Here is a 19,315-nt window from a genome sequence, read left to right as displayed (position 1 = left end):
AACAGAGCTTGGGAGTAAAGGTGATGGTTGCAGTCTTTGGCAAGAAAGTCAGAGTCCCACTATTCTTAACCAAAGTTCTAAGCAAACAGTGTTTTTAAGAATAAATGCTATTTAATTTTTTTGTCTGCTTTTGGTCAATTTCCAGACCCCTCAGATTGTTGCTTTGGGCAATTCTATCCTGTTTTATGCTTGATTTTTTGTGGAGAGGGTTACCCTAACTTCCTCATGTCACCATAGCCAAAGCTGTTCCTGTCCTTAATCTTCCTAAATACACTGAAGCATTGTTACTTTCAAGTGTGTCTCTGATATCTGAGTTCCTATGTGTGTGTTGTTGGTTTGTTAAATTTTTGTTTTCGATGACATTTTATTTCCTAATAAGCCTGGTTATTTTTATTAACTGCGAACATTATACCTGCAAATCAAGAAATGACTTGAAGCTTGTTATTAACAGAATGACATAATCTTCTGTCAGAAAGGTACTAGACATCTCAGATGACCTTAATCTCATGTCAGGGATTGGGATTGTTTGAAGTTGGGTATTACTTGCTCTTATGACTAGTCTATTTAAGGTTTATCTTTATTTCTAAGATGTCCCTTTCTCTTCAAGATCCTGACTCAAGATATCAGGAAGTTTACCAGACTTGGCAGGTCCCAGACTGCAATTTTGCCGAGCTTCTCAGTCTTTTATTATGTTGGTGCAAAAAGAATTGCAGTTTTTGCCAGCACAGCAAAAACTGCAGTTACTTTTGCACCAACCTAATATCTTCCTTTTTTAAAAATTAGTAGATTCCATTTTAGGAAAAACAGCCTCAAATACCAGGAAAACTATTCTAGGTATTCTTTTTCTCCCAGATCTTGGCCCCCTAGATCTTTACTGCCCTAGAGTATGTCAGTATCTTCAAGTGATTTAAAAATTTGTTTATCCAACTTTTTTAAGTTGTTCCCTGTGGGAAAGTTGATCTAAATTACCTAGTTCACTCTTATTGGTATACAGTCTTAGATACCTATCTAGGTTAACTTATCTAAGATGTTAATAATCTAGCATTTAGGTGTGAACAATCTAGGAGCTAACTATATGTGTGATCTTAAATGTTAACAATCTGGTCTTTAGGTGTTAACTTATATTTTCAATCCTTTATTTCCTTAAACTTACTAGGCATTTTAATATTTTACATGAAAGATACCAGTATTTCAGTATAATTCTTTATAGGTCGAGTTGTACCATCTGTTGCTTTATCAGCACTCTCTATTACCTTGTTTTCTTGTGTGTTTTGTGAATTTTTAAAAAATACTGAGAGCTCATGTACCTTGAAACTTTATTTGTGGGATTCTTTTGTGGCCTGAGTTGATGTGCGTTTCTCTCGGGGGAATTCTGTTGCCTTCGTAAAGTTTCTCAGACCCTGAGGTGGTGCAATTTCATATCCAGATCACATAACAGGGTTAAGTTTTAATAATCAATCCTGGAGTGCTCTTTTTAAAAAAATTTTCTACTTTCCATTAAGAGCCAATGTTAGAAACAAGCTGACGTATCTTCAGGAAGTTTGTTTTAATTCAACCTTGGTCCAAGTGAACCCCAGCTTTGTAAAGTGTGCATTAAGATTTCTTTTCTGTTTCTGTGCACTCAAGTCTGGGATGATCAGAACTTTGGCTCTACTAGCTAGCAAATTCCCTCACAGTAAAACCAGCCTAAGGGCGCCACTTACCTCTCTGGCTTCCCATTGACACTTAGTTTTGGGGCTTTCTTACTTTCTTGCCAGTTTGTCAATGTATTTGAAAGAAATGTTTAAACCTCTATTCAACATTTTTTTGGTGGATTTCAGAGAGGAGGGGGAGAGAGAGAGGGGAAGGCGGGGGAGGGGGGGAGGGAGAGAGAGAGAGAAGAGAGATCCTGTATTCCTAGCCCACCATCATGTGAAATACGAACTCTCCAGTTGGTTTCTTTACTTTGCCTTCAGCTGACAATATGACAGTAGTTAGGAATATAGGCCAGGTACAAAGAGACAGGCCAGTAGATTGCCCAGGTTTAAATCCCAGCTCCACCAATTACTGATTATGTAACTTAGCCAAATTGTTAAACTTCTCTTTGTCACAGATTCCACATAGGATTATTGGCAACAGGAAGTGTGCAAAGCTCACAGAACCGTGCCTGCCACTGCACTCAGTCAGAGCCAGCTATGATGTTGATGACAGTGATTACTGTGTCATACTGACCTGGTCTTGGACGTCCTCATCACACAACTCCAGCTGCATAATGCGCTCAAAAGGTCGGAAGAGTAATTCATTGAAGTGAAAATGAGGTGGCTCATTCCAGTCAGTGAGGACCTCTGTCAGTATGTCGTGGATGAAGGAAACAGCCTTCTGAGACACATGTCTTTCCTTATGGCAAGCAGCCTGCAAAATTCAGAGAGTGGCACACCATCAGGTCAGCAAACAAGTGAGAATGTGGCTTCTGAAGGCTTTCCTAACCTGCCTTATTACAAGGAGGTAGAAGAAGCAATTCTGTTAAAGTCAAAACGTTCTAAGGGATAAATATACACAAATTCCACACTAAATTGGATTTTAAACAATGTAACCAGCTTATTAGACACAACATCAATTTCATGTTGATGTTTCTGGATAAAGAAAAGTTTCTGGTAATTTTTCTGTCACATGACAGTTTTCTTGAATGGTATAGAACATGCTTACTCTAAAGACACTAGAACCCAGTCTAGGAATGGCTCGTGGTTTCATCTTAAATATGCCCCAAACATAGGAAGATCAGATGAGTCATCTGTCCCTCAGTGAGGTAAGGGACAAATTGTCACAATAGCTGTAATTGGTTTACAAACCTCCTGGTATCCAGGTTCTTGAGTAGTCCTTTCATATACTGGCCCTGGGCTTGGATGTGTGAGCTGCTTTGGCCAGCAGAACACAAGCAAACATCATGTCAGTACAGGATTAAAGTACTCGTGATTTGGGGTTTGTCCTGTTGTTGGTCTTGGAAACTCGAAGGATGCCTTACAAACAAGCTGGGGCTGGTCTGCAGGAGGCTAGTCTATGTGAGAGACCATGAAGAGAGAGACCTATTTGTCTAGCCTTCCCAGTTAAGGCCAACATGAACCATCTGGCCCCAGTCTTTGCACCAGCTGACCATACACACACAATTAAAGCCAATGAGATCCACCACGCCTGGCCAAGACTAGAACTGCCCAGAGGAGCCTACCTCAGATTTTGACTCATGGAATCATAAGGTAAATAAATGGTGGTTGTTTTAAGCCACAAGATGTTGGGGAGGCCTTACTGTAAAGTAAAAGATAACCTATGGACTCTTTCTCCATGACTACATTACTATTTTTTTTCTTATATTTTATTGCACTTTAGGTTCTGGAGTACATGTGCCGAGCATGCAGGATTGTTGCATAGGTACATGCATGGCAATGTGGTTTGCTGCCTCCATCCCCGTCACCTATATCTGGCATTTCTCCACGTTATTCCTACCCCCCGCTGTCCCTCCTCTAGTCCCCCCTGACAACAGACCCCAGTGTGTGTTATGTTCCCCTCCCTGTGTCCATGTGTTCTCATTGTTCAACGCCTGCCTATGAGTGAGAACATGCAGTGTTTGATTTTCTGTTCTTGTGTCAGTTTGCTAAGAATGATGGTTTCCAGATTCATCCATGTCCCTACAAAGGACACAAACTCATCGTTTTTAAATTTTCTACCCACTTTCCTTACTAGAATGTTCTCAGGTTAATAATTTAAGTTCCAAGAAGTACTTTATGATTTATCTCTACTGGGTAAGAGCAAAAGGGCCATTAAGAATAGTTATAACTGCAAAACAGGCAACAGTTTTCCCTGTCAACTTAGAAGTGGCCAGTTCTCATGTATTGATGCTTAGATGCAGAGCTGCCATGAAATTGATCACACAAACTGCTTTCCTTGGGAGAGTGAAAGGGTCTTATTAATTTTGTTGGAAAACCCAAGACATAGCATTCCCTGACTGAAACGGCACTGTCCTGAGTATATTTAGCTATTAGAAAAATAGGGACTGGTAGGAACCAAAGACAATGGTATATTTATGTATAAAAATAAAGCTATTAGGAATCATCCACAGTCTTTCTCTTTCAGGCTTAGGTTGATACCAGATCATAAAAAAATGAAAAACCAGCTGAGTCATATAATTGCAAAGAAAGAGGGTGAGAGTGAGACTAGGGTAGTACTGCCCTTTGGGGTGATTCTTTAGATGCCATGAGGTGTAACCAGAAAACAGTGATGTTTGTGACCAGGTGATAAGCAACTTCCCATTGCCCAATGCCCACCGTGCTTTGTCCCCATACATGAATGCAGGCCCCAGTGCTGGCTCTGCTGGTCACTGACTTATCAGTTCCAGCCCCTTCCCACCTTCCAGGTGCTCACCTCCACCAGGTGTGGGGCCACGAGGCTCCAGCAGCGCATCACGTGGAGCAGGGGTCGTGCTTTGCTGCGCACGATCCTCAGCATGGCATCCCCCAGGCGGAACAGGTGGAGGGCACTTTTTCGATCTTGAGTGGATTTAACTTCTCCTATGGGAAGGTAAGGACATAAAAGCCAGAAAGCCAAACTCAGACATAGTCTGACCTATTCAAGCAAAGAGAGAGGGTGACAATCTAGGTAGGACCAATAGGGTAATTTGATATTGGCTAACCAAGGGAAGAGAGAGATTCAAGGAGGATGTGGTGGTTCACTCCGCAAGGCCTGCATCACTGTCTCATTCATCACTGTAGTTCCGGTACCTAGGACGTGACAGGTGTGATCAAGACTTGTCAATAAGAGGGAATGAGGTAGCGGTCAGTAGGAGGGCTGAGAAGTCTGACTGTCTGGGCTTATATCCTGGCACCATTTAGTAGTTGTGTTAGGCTGGGCCAAATATATTCCTCTTTAACGATCTCATCTGTAAACCTGGGGATAATACTGCACACTCCTAAAACTGCTTTCAAAATTAAACGTGATAATACACACAAAGTGCTCAGCATCGGCCCAGCATATACTCACTGGCCAACATTGTTAGCTATTATTATTGATCTCGTTACTGTCACCTTTCACAGTCACCATCTGCTGCGCCAATCCTTAATAAACCTCTGCAGCCTCTGCCAAGCAGGCCTGGTCCCTCTGCTGCTCAGTAACATGCTGTCTGGCCTGCTCCATCTCGCTTTAGTACCATCCTTGCCTACCCCAATCTTGGGCTAAGTCTTGGCCACTGTCACATTCATCTTCCCCACTCCCTCCTTGCTCATGTCCTATTGCCTCTTCTCTACTTCCTACTGGGGATGAGACCCAAGTCTAAACACAAAATTCATTTCTGTTTTATTTTTTTGAGACAGAGTCTCTCTCTGCTGCCCAGGCTGGAGTGCAGTGGTGTAATCACAGCTCACTGCAACCTCCGCTTCCTGGGTTTAAGCAATTCTCCTTCCTCAGCCTCCTGAGTAGCTGGAACTACAGGCATAAGCCACCACGCCCAGCTAATTTTTGTATTTTTAGTAGAGGTGGGGTTTCACCATGTTGGCCAGGATGGTCTCAATCTCTTGACCTTGTGATCCGCCAGCCTCAGCCTCCCAAAGTGCTGGGCATACAGGTGTGAGCCTCTGAACCCGGCCCATTTCTGTTTCATATATACCATTATGCACAGCCTGAAGGCAATTTTGTTTTTCCCTTGGGGACCCTCAATAAACTGTGTGTTGTGTGCCTGCATTTCAAGTGTGACTCATCATATGAGGTCAGGTGTAGAACTTTCCACTTGTGGCATCATGCCATTGCTTAAAAAGTTTTAAGGGCTGGGCGCGGTGGCTCAAGCCTGTAGTCCCAGCACTTTGGGAGGCCGAGGCGGGTGGATCACGAGGTCAAGAGATCAAGGCCATCCTGGTCAGCAGGGTGAAACCCCGTCTCTACTAAAAATATAAAAAAATGAGCTGGGCATGGCGGCGCGTGCCTGTAATCCCAGCTACTCTGGAGGCTGAGGCGGGAGAATTGCCTGAACCCAGGAGGCGGAGGTTGCGGTGAGCCGAGATCTTGCCATTGCACTCCAGACTGGGTAATAAGAGCGAAACTCTGTCTCAAAAAAAAAAGTTTTAGATTCTAAGCATTTTGGATTTTGGATTTTTGGATTAGGGATATTCAACCTGTAATCATTATCATGGATGTTGACTGTATGCTTACCCTACCCTTTAAGATCACATAACTGGGCTAGGTTGTAACAGTAAATCCTGGAGTGCTCTTTTTAAAAACTTTCCATTAAGAACCAATGTTAGAAACAAGCTGATAGTATCCTCAGGAAGTTTGTTTTAATTTAACCTTGGCCTAAGTGAACACCAGCTTTGTAAAGTTTACATTGAGATTTAAACTCAATCAGTAATAAACTGCATCAGACATTGTGTTGGTTCTGAGAGTCTTTAACCACTTTAATTTTTATAGTAAAAGAAAATATAATTATTGCTGTCTTACAGAGTAGGAAATTGAATGTCTGAAAGGTGATGACTTGCCTCCGACGCTGTGGCTGGTAAGTGTTGGAGGCTGCTATATTCCTACCTGACTGATTCCAAAGCAAGGCTGCCTCTTTCTAGATTTACTGCCTCTTCCTGGCCCTTGATCATTTTGTTCTTTGTAAGCTCAGAGTCTGCTGTTTTCTCCAAGGCAAAAGACTTTGAAAGTTACCCCTGGGCTCAGAGATTCTCTGAAAGTCTGATGGGACTGAGAGGTTGGCTTTATATAGCTCAGGTTTTAAAGTCTATTAAAAACCAGCGGGGAAACAGTTGTGGCTCTCAAATCCAAATCTGCAGCAAGGATGAAAAAGCCAAATATACTGCACTTAGAACTTTAGATTCCTAAGGATGGAAGGGACCTCAGAGGTTGTGCAGTCCAACCTGTCACTAGGGTATATCCCTGGCACATGGCTCCGTCTCTGCCTGAACTCATCTGGGACAAGGTGCTCACTGTTTCAGGACAACCACTTGTACTGTTGAACAACTGCATCTGTGAGGGACCTGCCAACCCTTTGGGACCCTTGGACAATTCAGTACAACTCTACTTTGTCTTCCACAAGACTGGCCTTCAAGGGGGCCTTATTTCTTCCCCTGGCCTCGCTGGTGAGGACAGGGATACTGACCCATCATTAATGGGATATGCCTCTGAGATCAGTTTTGCAAGAGTGGTATGCAGTTTCCTTTTTAACCATTACTTTTGGAATCAGTGGTTGCTTCTGTCCAGTGGAGCCAGCTGGACAGAGGTGGTTTGTGGTATGGTCTGTGACATGCAGAAAAATTCCACCCTCATGTGAAGGAAGCTATCTGCACCATAAGTAGCCACACAATTTCTACCACAAGCACAAAACTTAGCAGAACAACCTAGTCCAGCTCCAGTTGTAATTCTTGTAGATGTGGCAGCAGCAATGTTTCCATTCACAAAGAGTTATACCACCCCTCACATATGGTGCCTCAAAATTTGGGGACAAATCTAAATCTATACTTGGGCTTAGCTTGAATGTAAGCAAAGGGAATATGGACTCAAATCTTTACGCACACTGCTGGTGACAGAGGCCTGGGCTATTTCCTGCTAACTTTCTGGCACATGGTTTCTTTAGGGAAAGAATTACCTGGCATTGCCAGACAGTAATCAACTGTATCTGTAACAGAATGGAAAAGCTGAGACTGTGATGCTTTCTTCAGCTGGTAAAGAAAACCTCCCAGAGCCATGAGGTTCAATTTGTCCGTAGCATCTTCAAAGAGCCTGGATGCAAACAGAAAGAGATTCATTCTTTAAAAACAATCCAGGAAGGTCTTTATGGCAGGATGATTATGGTAATTTTGTTGATGTAATTAATGGAAATGCTGTGTAAACACTGGAGACAAATATATGGTATTATATCTATTCTAACTGTGCACAAGTTTGCTCTAATGTGAGATTTTAATTCAAAGGTGAAAATAATATATTAAAAAATATCTTTGTGTCCTCATGATCTAGCTCCACCATGGTAGGCACTCATAAAATGCTTAGCAAGAAGTTGAAAGATGGCAAAGCGTTGTTTCCAGAAACTGAGTAACTGGGGATGGAATCTTCAGAATTAGCTTCAATTTTATAAATGATGTCAAAAAAACAACCCAGTACATTAATAAATAAGGTTTTGTCTGTCTATAATTTATGAGTAAAATCCTCGAAAGAATACAAAAATAGCTAAGAGTGGATTCTGTAAGCCCCCTCCAGGGTAGGGACTGGCCTCATATACCCAAAGGCCTGGATGTTATGGGAATGCAAGGATCTGTTTGGAAGAAAGAATGTTCCCTAACGTGATGGGCCTTGCAGGTTCTTTTTCTCTTCCATTCAGCTGGTCACAGACCTTGCCAGCAGAAGGTGGGGAGCCCAGTAGCAGGACTTGGGGGAGGATCTGAAGGTCACTGGAGTGAGGAATGGAAAGCTCCGATCTCTTGTGAGGCCACAATGAGGAACATGCCAGGTGAGCCTTCTATGGCTCTTGGGTCACCCTGCTATCTGCCCTCCAAGCCTAGGGACACCGCAGGGCAAGCAGTGCTGTGGGGTGCCATGGGCTGCTTCAGGGACAGGGTCTCTAATAGAAATGGAATCACGAATCCTTTTTGAAGGAGAAAAATGAGACACACAAGTTTTAACATGGGAATTAGTGGATTAAATGTTTATAAATGATTGAAACAAATATATTTTTCTTGCTATTTTCTAACTTTCAATTTTGATACCATTTGCTTTCTGGATCTCATTAACCATTTCTCCTCCCTCATTCCTCGTAAGAATATAGTGATGAATATTGCATTCCACCTGACACTTGTATTTCTTTCCAGATTCTAAAACATTTTCACAGCCAACTTGGATAAGCAGGAGAAAGCAATTATGGCCGTGGGTTAGGAGATGGAGAGACTGAGTCTCAGTGCAGCTATGTGTACAGACAAGACCCGGCAGCGGGCGAGTGCAAAGCAAGGAAAGCAGCTCAGGTCAACCTGAGTCTCTGCTCAGGGAGTGCTCCTCCCACTCCCGTCGCCTTCCTGTCTGTCCTCCCTGTGCCCGTGTCGGTGGTCTTGGTGATGGGTAGACAAATGCACTTTCAACCTCAGGAAGTGCCACCAAACAGTTGAGGTGACCGGCGATTCTCCCTCTTCACCTTCACATCATTGTTGGGCATCAATAAATAACACACGGGTGGGGGATTTTTGAAAACAGCCAAAATCATAAAAATAGTGGATTTTTACCATTTGCCAAGCTCCATTCCAGGTACACCAGGTTAATCATTAATTTGCCCTCACAACTCCCCAGTGGCAGAGTTACTTTTTAAAAATTGTACTTTTAAGTTCTGGGGTACATGTGCAGATCTTGCAGGATTGTTACATAGGTATAAACATGCCATGACAGAGTTACTTTTAAAAAATGATCCTATTTTACCAATGAAGAAGCCAGGCAGAGTCCAGGGAGGTGAGGTTGCTTGAGATCCCAGAGTAAGCGCATAGAAAATGTTTCATTCCAAGTATGGGTGTAACAGTAGAGAACTAAGCTTGAGAAAGATGGAAGAGATTTAAGGGATTGGCTAACAAATGGGTCGACCCTGGCATGACTGAGACCAGATGGATGTGGGTGTCGCCTGGTGAGCAGGCTCCCGGGAAGTGGGAGGCTGGCACTGCGCACCTGTCAGCCTGCGTGGATAGGGTGAGCACCACCTTGGCAGCACTGCTCCCACTCATGAGGCTCCCACCACGGAAGTCGGAGGCCCGGCCCCGGCTACCTTCCCGGACGAGGTCCTGGATGGACAGGGGCTGGACGACGGGGGCCGTGCTCAGGGTGCGACCCTGCTCTGGGCTCTGCTCAGGGGGCGAGCCCTCACACTCAGGGTCCCCAAGGAGGCCAGCACTCCCAGTGGCCTTCTGGGGCTGGCTGATGGTGAGAGGGGGCTGTGAGGTGCCATCGCTGAAGTGGTTGTGCTCCAGGGTGCCCACATACTCACACACCCTAGAAAGAGCACAGACAAGCAGCTGTTAGGAGCCGTGATCACCCGGCAGCTCCACAACCCCACAGTGCCTGACAAAGGATGTGCAGCCAGCTCTGCAAGCTCCCCAGCTTTCCCTCCTTTCCTGTGATCAGTCAGTCCTTCCCTCCTGTGTTCTCATGTCACACAGCATTATTAGTAGCAGTATTTGAGATAGACCAGACAGCCTTAAAGTGGGTAAAGGTTCTTTGGGTTCTCTCATCCCAGGCTGGGAAAAAGATGGCCAATGAGGCCCGGTTCATCCAGTCCCCCTGCCTCGCCCAGCTCACTGGCTTATCTGCCCTCCTGCTGCTTCAGTCACTTTTCCTCAGGCACCTGTTTCCCTCTACACAGTGCTCTGATGAGGAGTTGGGAAGCGTTTCCTTATGACGGGATCCCAGAATGGCCACGCCTATGACGGACAGGCCATCCAGCCACAGTGAGTTCTGTCCAGCCATGTCCTGCCTGGTCCTGATGGCACCACATAACTCACGTCTGAGTGGGGTGGGTGGTGGCTGGGTGGGAGGCAGCTAGGTGGGAGGGTGGTCACCAAATCATGGCAAACACGGGGAAGTGTCACCACATGTGCTACAACTGCCAACTTCCAAATGGTTTGTTCCCAACAGAACTGGGGATGAAGATGGTTTGCAAGGTCCCTCATCTTAGAGGAAGTCTGTTTACTGGTAAAGAGCATTGTGGAAAATCCACTGTGATGTTCTAGAATCAGGGAATTTTTCAATCCCTAACCTGCTGCTTGGGCACCAGGTAAGCCTTTTTCTTTTTTCCTTTCTTTTTCTTGTTAGGACAATAAAAAGCATCAGGTCAGCAGCCTTCATAATACAACCATTTTGCTCAACAAACACTCATGGCTATATTTGCTCTGAAGATGTGAAACTGAACCCAGCTCTGGCTGCTGCCCTGGGCCATCGGCCATCGCCTTGGCCACTCTTGCTCCAAGCCTGCTCTGCCAAGACCTGGGTTTGGAGTGAGCCTGGGGTGTGTGCTGCAGAGGAGGAGAAGGAACAGCGTGGCCAGCCCTGCCCTGTTCCATGGGCAGTGCTCCTTCCGTGGTGCTGGGTCTGCCCTGAGGCAACACTTGGGGAGGTGTGCTTTCAGTCTTAATTGTAAGAGGACTTGGACTCTGGAGCTATGGCTGGGTTTCATCTTACAGGCACTGTGCACTATGTAACTGGGAGTTTCTTTTCACTTTGATGCTACAATGCCTAGAGCTAAATTTTCGGCCTGTCTTTGGCAGAGGGGTAGTATTTGTTTTGTTTTTTGGTCTGGCTAAATTAAAACTAGGTATCTTGTATTTTCTGTATCCAAATAAGCTACCTGAAATCTTTAAGTAAAGAGGACACTGATAAACATAGAGCAATGTAATACTGTGGTAACATGACCAGTTTTAGATTCGCACAGTATTCACCTAACTTACATAGTCATCTCAATCCATTTTTTAATTGGTTTTTCTTCCCTGGGACAACATATCTCTCTCTCACAAAAATGTCAATAGAAAAGTCACAATTCCTCAGACTCAGTTCTGGCCCCTGTTCTTCAAAACATACATTTAGTCGGGCCCTTCCTTATTCCCTCTTTTCTTTCCATGTCTCATGTGAAGTTTACTCAAACTCTGCGAATTGTTAGAATCACTTTACATGCTGGCAGGCTCTTGAGTCTACCCCTCTCCACCCCAAAGCCTGCTCCAGGCTTCCCGAGGCAAGGTTGGTGCCAGCTGGGGGTGGGAGCCCGTCATGCACCTGAACACGTGTGGCCAGCAGTCCGGATTGTGGCTTCCCATCTCCAGGCCTACGCTGAGGATGGCTTCCATGCACAAGACGTGGGCAGTGTGCAGCCACACCCCCTGCACCTTCCCAATCTGCTCCAGTTTCTGCTCCACTTTTAGTTTCACTGTGCCAGAAAGACATTTATTAAAATAACAGGTTGAGTAAGGGAGACAGAAAGGGAGAGAGAAAGAATGAAGACGAAAGAATGTGTGTCATGCAAGGGCAAAAGGGAAAGGACAGACTTCAGTGGCAGCAAGCGCCGCCACAGCAGGTCCTTGCAGACCGTCATGCAAACCGCCCAGCCGGCAGGTCCCACCTGCCAGTGGCCCCAGCTCTGCAGCTCCAGAAGTCAGATGGATCCTGAGCTGGCAGGTGCCATTCCTCCAGGCCCTTTCATGGGCTCTGGGCCAGGCATGGCAGCGTGGAGGGTTTCATGAGCCAATTCCAGCTAAAGCCATCTGGGCCCAGATCCTTACACTTCCCCAAAATTGGTCAAATGAAAGAATTCCTGGCTTTCTACAAGGTTTCTCTGAGACTGTTGTAATGTTAGACTTTCATTATGATCATCATCTCTAAAACAACTTATTTATGTATATTTTGGGCATCAGAATGACCGCTCTATCACTGGAAGTGACCAATATCATTTCAGCCCTTGAGTTTGTATTTGTGAGCTTCAAATAATACTTTTAAAAACTGTAGGCTGGGTGTGGTGGCTCTTTGGGAGGCCAAGATGGGTGGATCACCTGAGGTGGGGAGTTTGAGACCAGTCTGAGCAACATGGAGAAACCCCATCTCTACTGAAATTACAAAATTAGTTGGGCATGGTGGCGCATGCCTGTAGTCCCAGCTATTCGGGAGGCTGAGGCAGAATAACCCCTTGAACCCGGGAGGTGAAGGTTATGGTATGCTGAGATTGCGCCATTACACTCCAGCTTGGGCAACAGCAGCAAAACCTCATCTCAAAAAAAAAAATTGGAAAAAAATTGTACATGATTAATGAGAAAGAATGCAGAAGGTGACTTCAGTAATGCAAAATGCTAAGGCAAGGCCAAACCACAGTGTCCTCCTTGAATAAAGGTTTCAAGTCATTGCATCTGGTTGGATAATTTCTGGGTTCAGAACCCAGAAATACAGCAAGCCAACCTCAAAGGAATCTGAGGGTTTGCTCCATCTCCCAATATAAGGAGCAAAGTGATTTTTACCAAAACATCATTTGTCTCATAAATGTGATACTAATTTTATGTATGTATGTATGTTTTTGAGATGGAGTCTTGCTCTGTCACCCAGGCTGGAGTACAGTGGCGCCATCTTGGTTCACTGCAACCTCCACCTCCCAGGTTCAAGTGATTCTCCTGCCTCAGCCTCTCAAGTAGCTGGGATAACAGGCATCTGCCACCATACCCAGCTAATTTTCTTATTTTATTTATTTATTTTTTAGCAGAGAGGGGTTTCTGTCACCACGTTGGCCAGGCTGGTCTCAAACTTCTGTCCTCAAATGATCTACCTACCTCAGCCACCCAAAGTGTTAGGATTACAGGTGTGAGCCACTGCACTTGCCCTTTTTATCTATGTTTTTGAGATAGGGTCTCACTCTGTCACTTAGGCTAGAGTGAAATAGCATGATTATGGCTCACTGCAGCCTGGACCTCCCTAGGCTTGGTGATTCTCCCACCTCCGCCTCCCAAGTAGATGGGACTACAGGCACATGCCACCATGCCTGGCTAATTTTTGTATTTTGAGTAGAGACAGGGTTTCACTATGTTGCCAAGGCTGGGTTGAACTCCTGCACTCAAGCCATCCACTTTCCTCAGCCTCCCAAAGTACTGGGATTGCAGGCGTAAGCCACTGTGCCCAGCCTCTACTGTTTGTATTTCATCTGAATATCATGGTCTTGGTTTTGTGTGTGTGTTTTTTTTTAAATAACTGTGAATGTAAGGATTCTTATGTAGTTCATGGTTGTATAATATTTAAGTAAAACTGTGAGACTCCTTCTTAACACTGGGGATCTGTGAGAACTATTTTGCTTTCAAATGGGTCTCTAAATTTTATTCGAGTCTGAAAAACACAGAACTAAGCTGTGTTTCTCAGCTAAAAATGTACAGCTGACTCAGTGACTTGCTACGGTGCATATCTGATAGTAGTTACACGATTTGGACCAAGCTTTTGTTTGCCGCCTGCCTTGTATCTTCTGTTGCTGTCAGGATGGTCACTCCCTTCCCTTAGATCCAGATAATCATCAGCTTCATCAACTCACTGATTTCAACACGTTAAAAATCAGCCATTTCCCAAGTTCACAAAGCTCAGATTTTTCGGATAAGAGCCTCCTCTTCCTGAGCCTCCCCTCATGAATTTTCTCCACCTGTTTAATTTTCCCCTTTAGAAAACTGGCCAATCTGTCTTCCCCCACTATAACCTGAAGGGTCTTCAAGTGTGCACTGGTGTGAAGAGTCAAAGCGATGAATAGATGATGAGAGAGGTATGAACAGTTCAGCCAGGTGGGCCTGTGGGACTCCTAGCAGCACCTGCTGCACTTTGCTTGCCACCAGGGGTCAGTATATGTCTCATTCTCCAGAGGGATCTTAATAGGTCACCTACATAGAAGAGACCCAAGCCTGTGGCTCAGCAGGATCTTGTGATCAGTGGTGTGTACATACTGGACATCACACAGAGAACAGGCACTAGTGTTGGCTGGCATGTGTGGGCCTGTGCAGGTGTGTGCATACCGCACCTGAGGCACTAGGTGGCTTCTGGCTCTCCAGTTGTTACCTTGTGCGATGGCATCACTGGGTTCTTGGGCCTCCCTCTCTTCTTTTTCTTCTTGGACACAGGAGGCAGCTGCCATCTGGGCAAGGGCCGAGGCGCAGTTAGCAGCAACCCCTTTAGAGGAGACAGACAATGACTTCTTGACTGAGTATATCCTGTAACCATTCACCTGGCAGAACCCCTTCTAAAGGGCTTCCCTACCACCGCTAGATCATTCTCAGTGAGTTCTTCAGGACCACAGCCAGGGAACACGACTCCCACTGGTACCTAGCGCGCAGCTCAGCCGTGCGGCTTTCCGCAGCCCATCGAGGCTCATGCAGATGGTGTCCCGCTCCTTCTGGTTCTGCTCTTTGATGCCTTCAGCTCCCAGGATGAAGGCCAGCCCTTTGGAGCTTCCTGCCATTCGACCAGTTAGTGGAGTTGATAAAGTATCTATCAAGTTCTTCCAGCAGCCCACCAGAATATAGCGAGCAAATGCCACACCTGCAACATGGAGGGGTGTGAGTCACTTTCTACAGACAAAAATGAGCTGGCAATGAATGACATGGCGGTCTCTTGCCATCAAATGAGCAGTACTGAGTTGCACGTAATTCTACAACAGGAAATATAACTTAATGGATTATATGGGATCACATTTCCCTTTGTTCTTATAAATAATAAATGTTGCATTACCAGCTGGATGATGCTAAGTAACTTCCATCAATTACTTTTTCTTACCAAGACAAAAATCTTGATTCAAGTCACCACATAATAATTTAATTGCTGGTAACACATGCAGTTTATGGATGTTCATAAACTCAAGACCCAAGTCATTACCTGCCACTGTGGAGTCATCGATTCTCCTGCTCTGGGTGAAAGGAGACTCTGTAGCAGCTGAGGCCATCAGCTGGCCACCAATGGCACTGCTCTCTAAGCCATCAATATCTGTCAAGGAAAAAGAGTGAAGTTTTCCCCCAAATAAAACATTCCAGTCAAAAGCAAGCAAATGGCCACCACAATATTCATTTTTAATAAATATCCCTTATATCGTTTATGTTTGAAGCATGTAGCAAACTTTTATGAGAATATCATAAATTTTGTTTTATTCTCTCAGTCTAGCTTTATTTCATGTTGGAATATTTATTCTTTTGTTACAGTTTTGCTTATCTTTATTTAAAAATAGATGTAAATTATAAATTATTATTTCTGTTAGAAAATCTATTGACTTAGAATATTTTGATCTTAATACTCTTTTTATTCAAAACCATGGACTATTCCCAAATTTAATATGTACAGGTCACCCAGGAGTGAACTTTTCTTTCAGAGCCTTCGTGTATGAATTAAGAAGAGAATAAGCCTCTTTAGTCAGATAATCACATACTCAGATTGCAAAGTACAATAACTAATACCTTATAATTTTCAAAGTGTTTTCACATAACATTTTTTCACTTGATCATCAAAGCAATTCGAATTAGGTAAGCAGGTCAGTATTATTTTTATTTCACAAAGGAAGAAACAAATAAGAGTCCTGCACCACAAAATGTTGCTTCAGTCAACCATGGACTGCATAGAAGACAGTGGTCCCCTAAGATTATAATAGCATATTTTTATTGCACCTTTTCTATGTTTAGATACACAAATACTTGCCACTGTGTTATGACACTGCTTATAGTATTCAGTACACGCAGTGCAGGTTTGTAGCCTAGGTGTATAAGTAACTCTATCACAGTCACATAATGTCAAAATTGCCTAACATGCATGTCTCAGAACATGTTCCTGTCCTTGCTAAAGGATGCATGACCGTATTTAAAGCAGGTAAATGACTCAAGGCCATGAGGCTGATGATGGAAAGAATTAGTATTCATGTCTTCTGACTTCCATCCAGGCCTCTCTACACTATTCCTGCTCCATACTGGATCCTCAATTAACCTGTTTAAGTTTTTGTTGAAACAAATTGTCTTCTACAGAATTAGCTCAACAAACCACTCTTTAACATCATGGCAAGGAAAGGACTGGAGTGGGGTTAAGAAGGCTGAGCTTTCATCTTGGCTCTAAATTAAGTAGCCTTGTAGCCCTGGGCCAGGCTCTTCAGGGCCCCAAGTTCCTCAGTATAAAGGAAGTAACCACTGGAAAAGTGACTATGGAGTAACATACATACTTGGATGCAATTAATATAGCTGAATGCAACATAGGGTGGGATGGGAAAGGAGGGTAGTTGTGTTTTGTTTTGTTTTTATTTTTATTTTTTATTTTTTTAAGACAGAGTCTTGCTCTGTCACCCAGGCTGGAGTGCAGCGGTGCAATCTCAGCTCACTCCAACTTCCCCCTCCTGGGTTCAAGTGATTCTTGTGCCTCAGCCTCCTGAATAGCTGGGATTATAGGCATATGCCACCACACCTAGCTAATTTTTGTATTTTTATTAGAGATGGAGTTTCACTATGATAGCCAAGCTGTCCCACCTCTGCCTTCCAAAGTGCTGGACTTACAGGCGTGAGCCACTGCCTGTAATTATTAGTATTTATAAAGTCCTGAGTTTAGGACTTTACCATCACCCCAAAAGGTTGAGAATTCTTTGCATGGTGTATGAAAATTATATCACTGCATCTTTGATTCTTACAGAAATTACAAAAACCTGGACACTTCTCAGCAACTATCAAATCAAAAACAGGGAAGAAATCTATATGGCTGCTAAGGTGAAAACAGACTTTCTCTGAAATTAATTTTGCATCTGGTCAAATGGTCTAATGACATTTGCCAGAGATTTTCATTTATCAAAGTATAATGAATGTTTTCTTTTTTTTCTTTTTTCTGAGATGGGGTCTCGCTCTGTTGCCCAGGCTGGAGTACAGCAGCATGATCATGACTCACTGCAACCTCCGTCTCCTGGGTTCAAGCAATTCTCCTGCCTCAGACTCCTGAGTAGCTGGGATTACAGGCCTGCGCCACTATGCCTGGCTAATTTTTGTATTTTTAGTAGAGATGGGGTTTCACCATGTTAGGCTGGTCTCAAACTCCTGACCTTCTGATCCACCTGCTTCGGCCTCCCAAAGTGCTGGGATTACAGGCGTGAGCCACAGTGCCTGGCCAATGAATGTTTTCTATGTGCTAGGCAAAGGTCTGATGAATTCAAGTAACGTATTTCTGTGCTAAAATACCACAATTCTATACAATATTCTGACATGACATCAGGAATGGCCACAGTTGGTACACGATTGATTATGAGATTGCTGGCAATGCTTCTCCTCATACAGAATGAAAAGTTCAGACAGAAGTCTCCAAACTCTAGGTTAACTACTGTTCTGATTCACTTGTCACTTCATACCTGGAATTTAGAATCACAAAGAATCACAGACCCTTATTTTGTTAAATTCTTATGAAAAGCCCTTTTCTATCATTAAAGTTAAATAACTTCCCTATGGACACAGCAATTGAGCTTATTGTTCCATTAATAACAGCGACGGCTAATTAACAGTGATGACTGATGAATATGGGAGCTGTGAATAGTCTGTTACTTACTCATTTTACATCTACTGAATGACTCCTTTTATTAAGGTCCGGGCAAGAGAGTCACAGAGATTACTTTTGGCACAGAGAAACTATGGTATTTGCAAATTAAAGCTGGAATGTTTAGGATCCTCATCCAAATTCTCAGACTTATAAGCTCTGGGCAGTACCTTCCATCCCTACTGAAAGGAGTTTGTAAAAACAGATGGAAACCAAGCATTGCTTATAGGTAAACTAAATAAATGGCTCTCACAGATTTGAATGATTATGTTTTTCTTTCTTTCTTTTTTTAGACAGAGTCTTGCTCTGTCACTCAGGCTGGAGTGCAATGATGTGATCTCAGCTCACTACAACCTCTGCCTCCCAGGTTCAAAGGATTCTCCTGCCTCAGCCTTGCAAGTAACTGGGACTACAGATGTCTGCCATGCTCGGCTTATTTTTGTTACTTTTTTGCAGAGATGGGGTTTCACCATGTTGACCAGGCTGGTCTCGAACTCCTGACCTGAAGTGATCCACCTGCCTTGGCCTCCCAGAGTTCGGGGATTATAGGCGTGAGCCACTGTGCCTGGCCTGAATGTTTATTTTAAATGGATGTAAACGCTATTATGATTAACAAAATACAAATTGATCACCTCTCCAGTGATCCTGATCCCCGAGGTTTGAGACCCAATATTACTTCCCCCAATTCCATCCTAGTTCTTGAAGCAAGACTCCAAATGACAAACAACGACCAGGACTCTGCCACCCATGGACAGACCTCACTGCATGTCCTGACCTTCTGTCTGATTCCTAAATAGTGCCTCACCCCCAATTCCACGTGGCTGGGTTCCACCTGCCAGTAGTTTACTCTGATACCTTGTAAGAACCCCCAGTGCCAGCCCTAGGCAATGTCACATGCCCTTTGGACAACAGATTCTGCATCCAAGCTGGACTGTCCTGCCAAGCCCAGTGCTGTTCCTATCGGGCACAGAGCCATGCCAAGCTGTGTGAAGATACATACAGACACTCCAGAGAGGGAGGGCCATGCTCTGCACCTCCTTCCACTGGAGCCAGGAGGGAATAACTGAGATCAGAAGCAGTCTGGGGAGGGTAGGTGTGGCTCACGCCTGTAATCCCAGCACTTTGGGAGGTCAAGGCAGGCAGATCACTTGAGGTCAGGAGTCAAGACCAGCCTGGCCAACATGGTAAAACCCTGTCTCTACTCAAATTACAAAAATTAGCTGGGCATGGTGGTGGGTAATCCCAGCTACTCTGGAAGCTGAGGCAGGAGAATCACTCAAACCCAGGAGGTGGAGGT

General features: G+C 44.2%; 1 protein-coding gene across 4 annotated transcripts in view; it reads right to left on the bottom strand.

The window, feature by feature from the left end:
* Nucleotides 1-19,315, bottom strand: part of ARFGEF3 (ARFGEF family member 3) — a 182,280-nt gene that overhangs the window by 45,397 nt on the left and 117,568 nt on the right. For all 4 annotated transcript variants that reach the window (XM_035296841.3, XM_078370168.1, XM_035296844.3 and 1 more), the window contains 8 exons: nucleotides 15,352-15,459; nucleotides 14,803-15,018; nucleotides 14,539-14,649; nucleotides 11,746-11,896; nucleotides 9,652-9,972; nucleotides 7,601-7,734; nucleotides 4,393-4,538; nucleotides 2,212-2,391 (listed from right to left, as the gene is read on the bottom strand). In XM_035296841.3, the coding sequence (XP_035152732.2) occupies nucleotides 2,212-2,391; nucleotides 4,393-4,538; nucleotides 7,601-7,734; nucleotides 9,652-9,972; nucleotides 11,746-11,896; nucleotides 14,539-14,649; nucleotides 14,803-15,018; nucleotides 15,352-15,459 (1,367 nt within the window). The remainder of the gene's footprint in view (nucleotides 1-2,211; nucleotides 2,392-4,392; nucleotides 4,539-7,600; nucleotides 7,735-9,651; nucleotides 9,973-11,745; nucleotides 11,897-14,538; nucleotides 14,650-14,802; nucleotides 15,019-15,351; nucleotides 15,460-19,315) is intronic.

Source organism: Callithrix jacchus, chromosome 4 (genome assembly GCF_049354715.1).
Source record: "Callithrix jacchus isolate 240 chromosome 4, calJac240_pri, whole genome shotgun sequence".
Classification (NCBI taxonomy): domain Eukaryota; kingdom Metazoa; phylum Chordata; class Mammalia; order Primates; family Cebidae; genus Callithrix; species Callithrix jacchus.
Note: the sequence above shows the minus strand (reverse complement) of the source record. Positions and strands in the feature narration are given on the sequence as shown.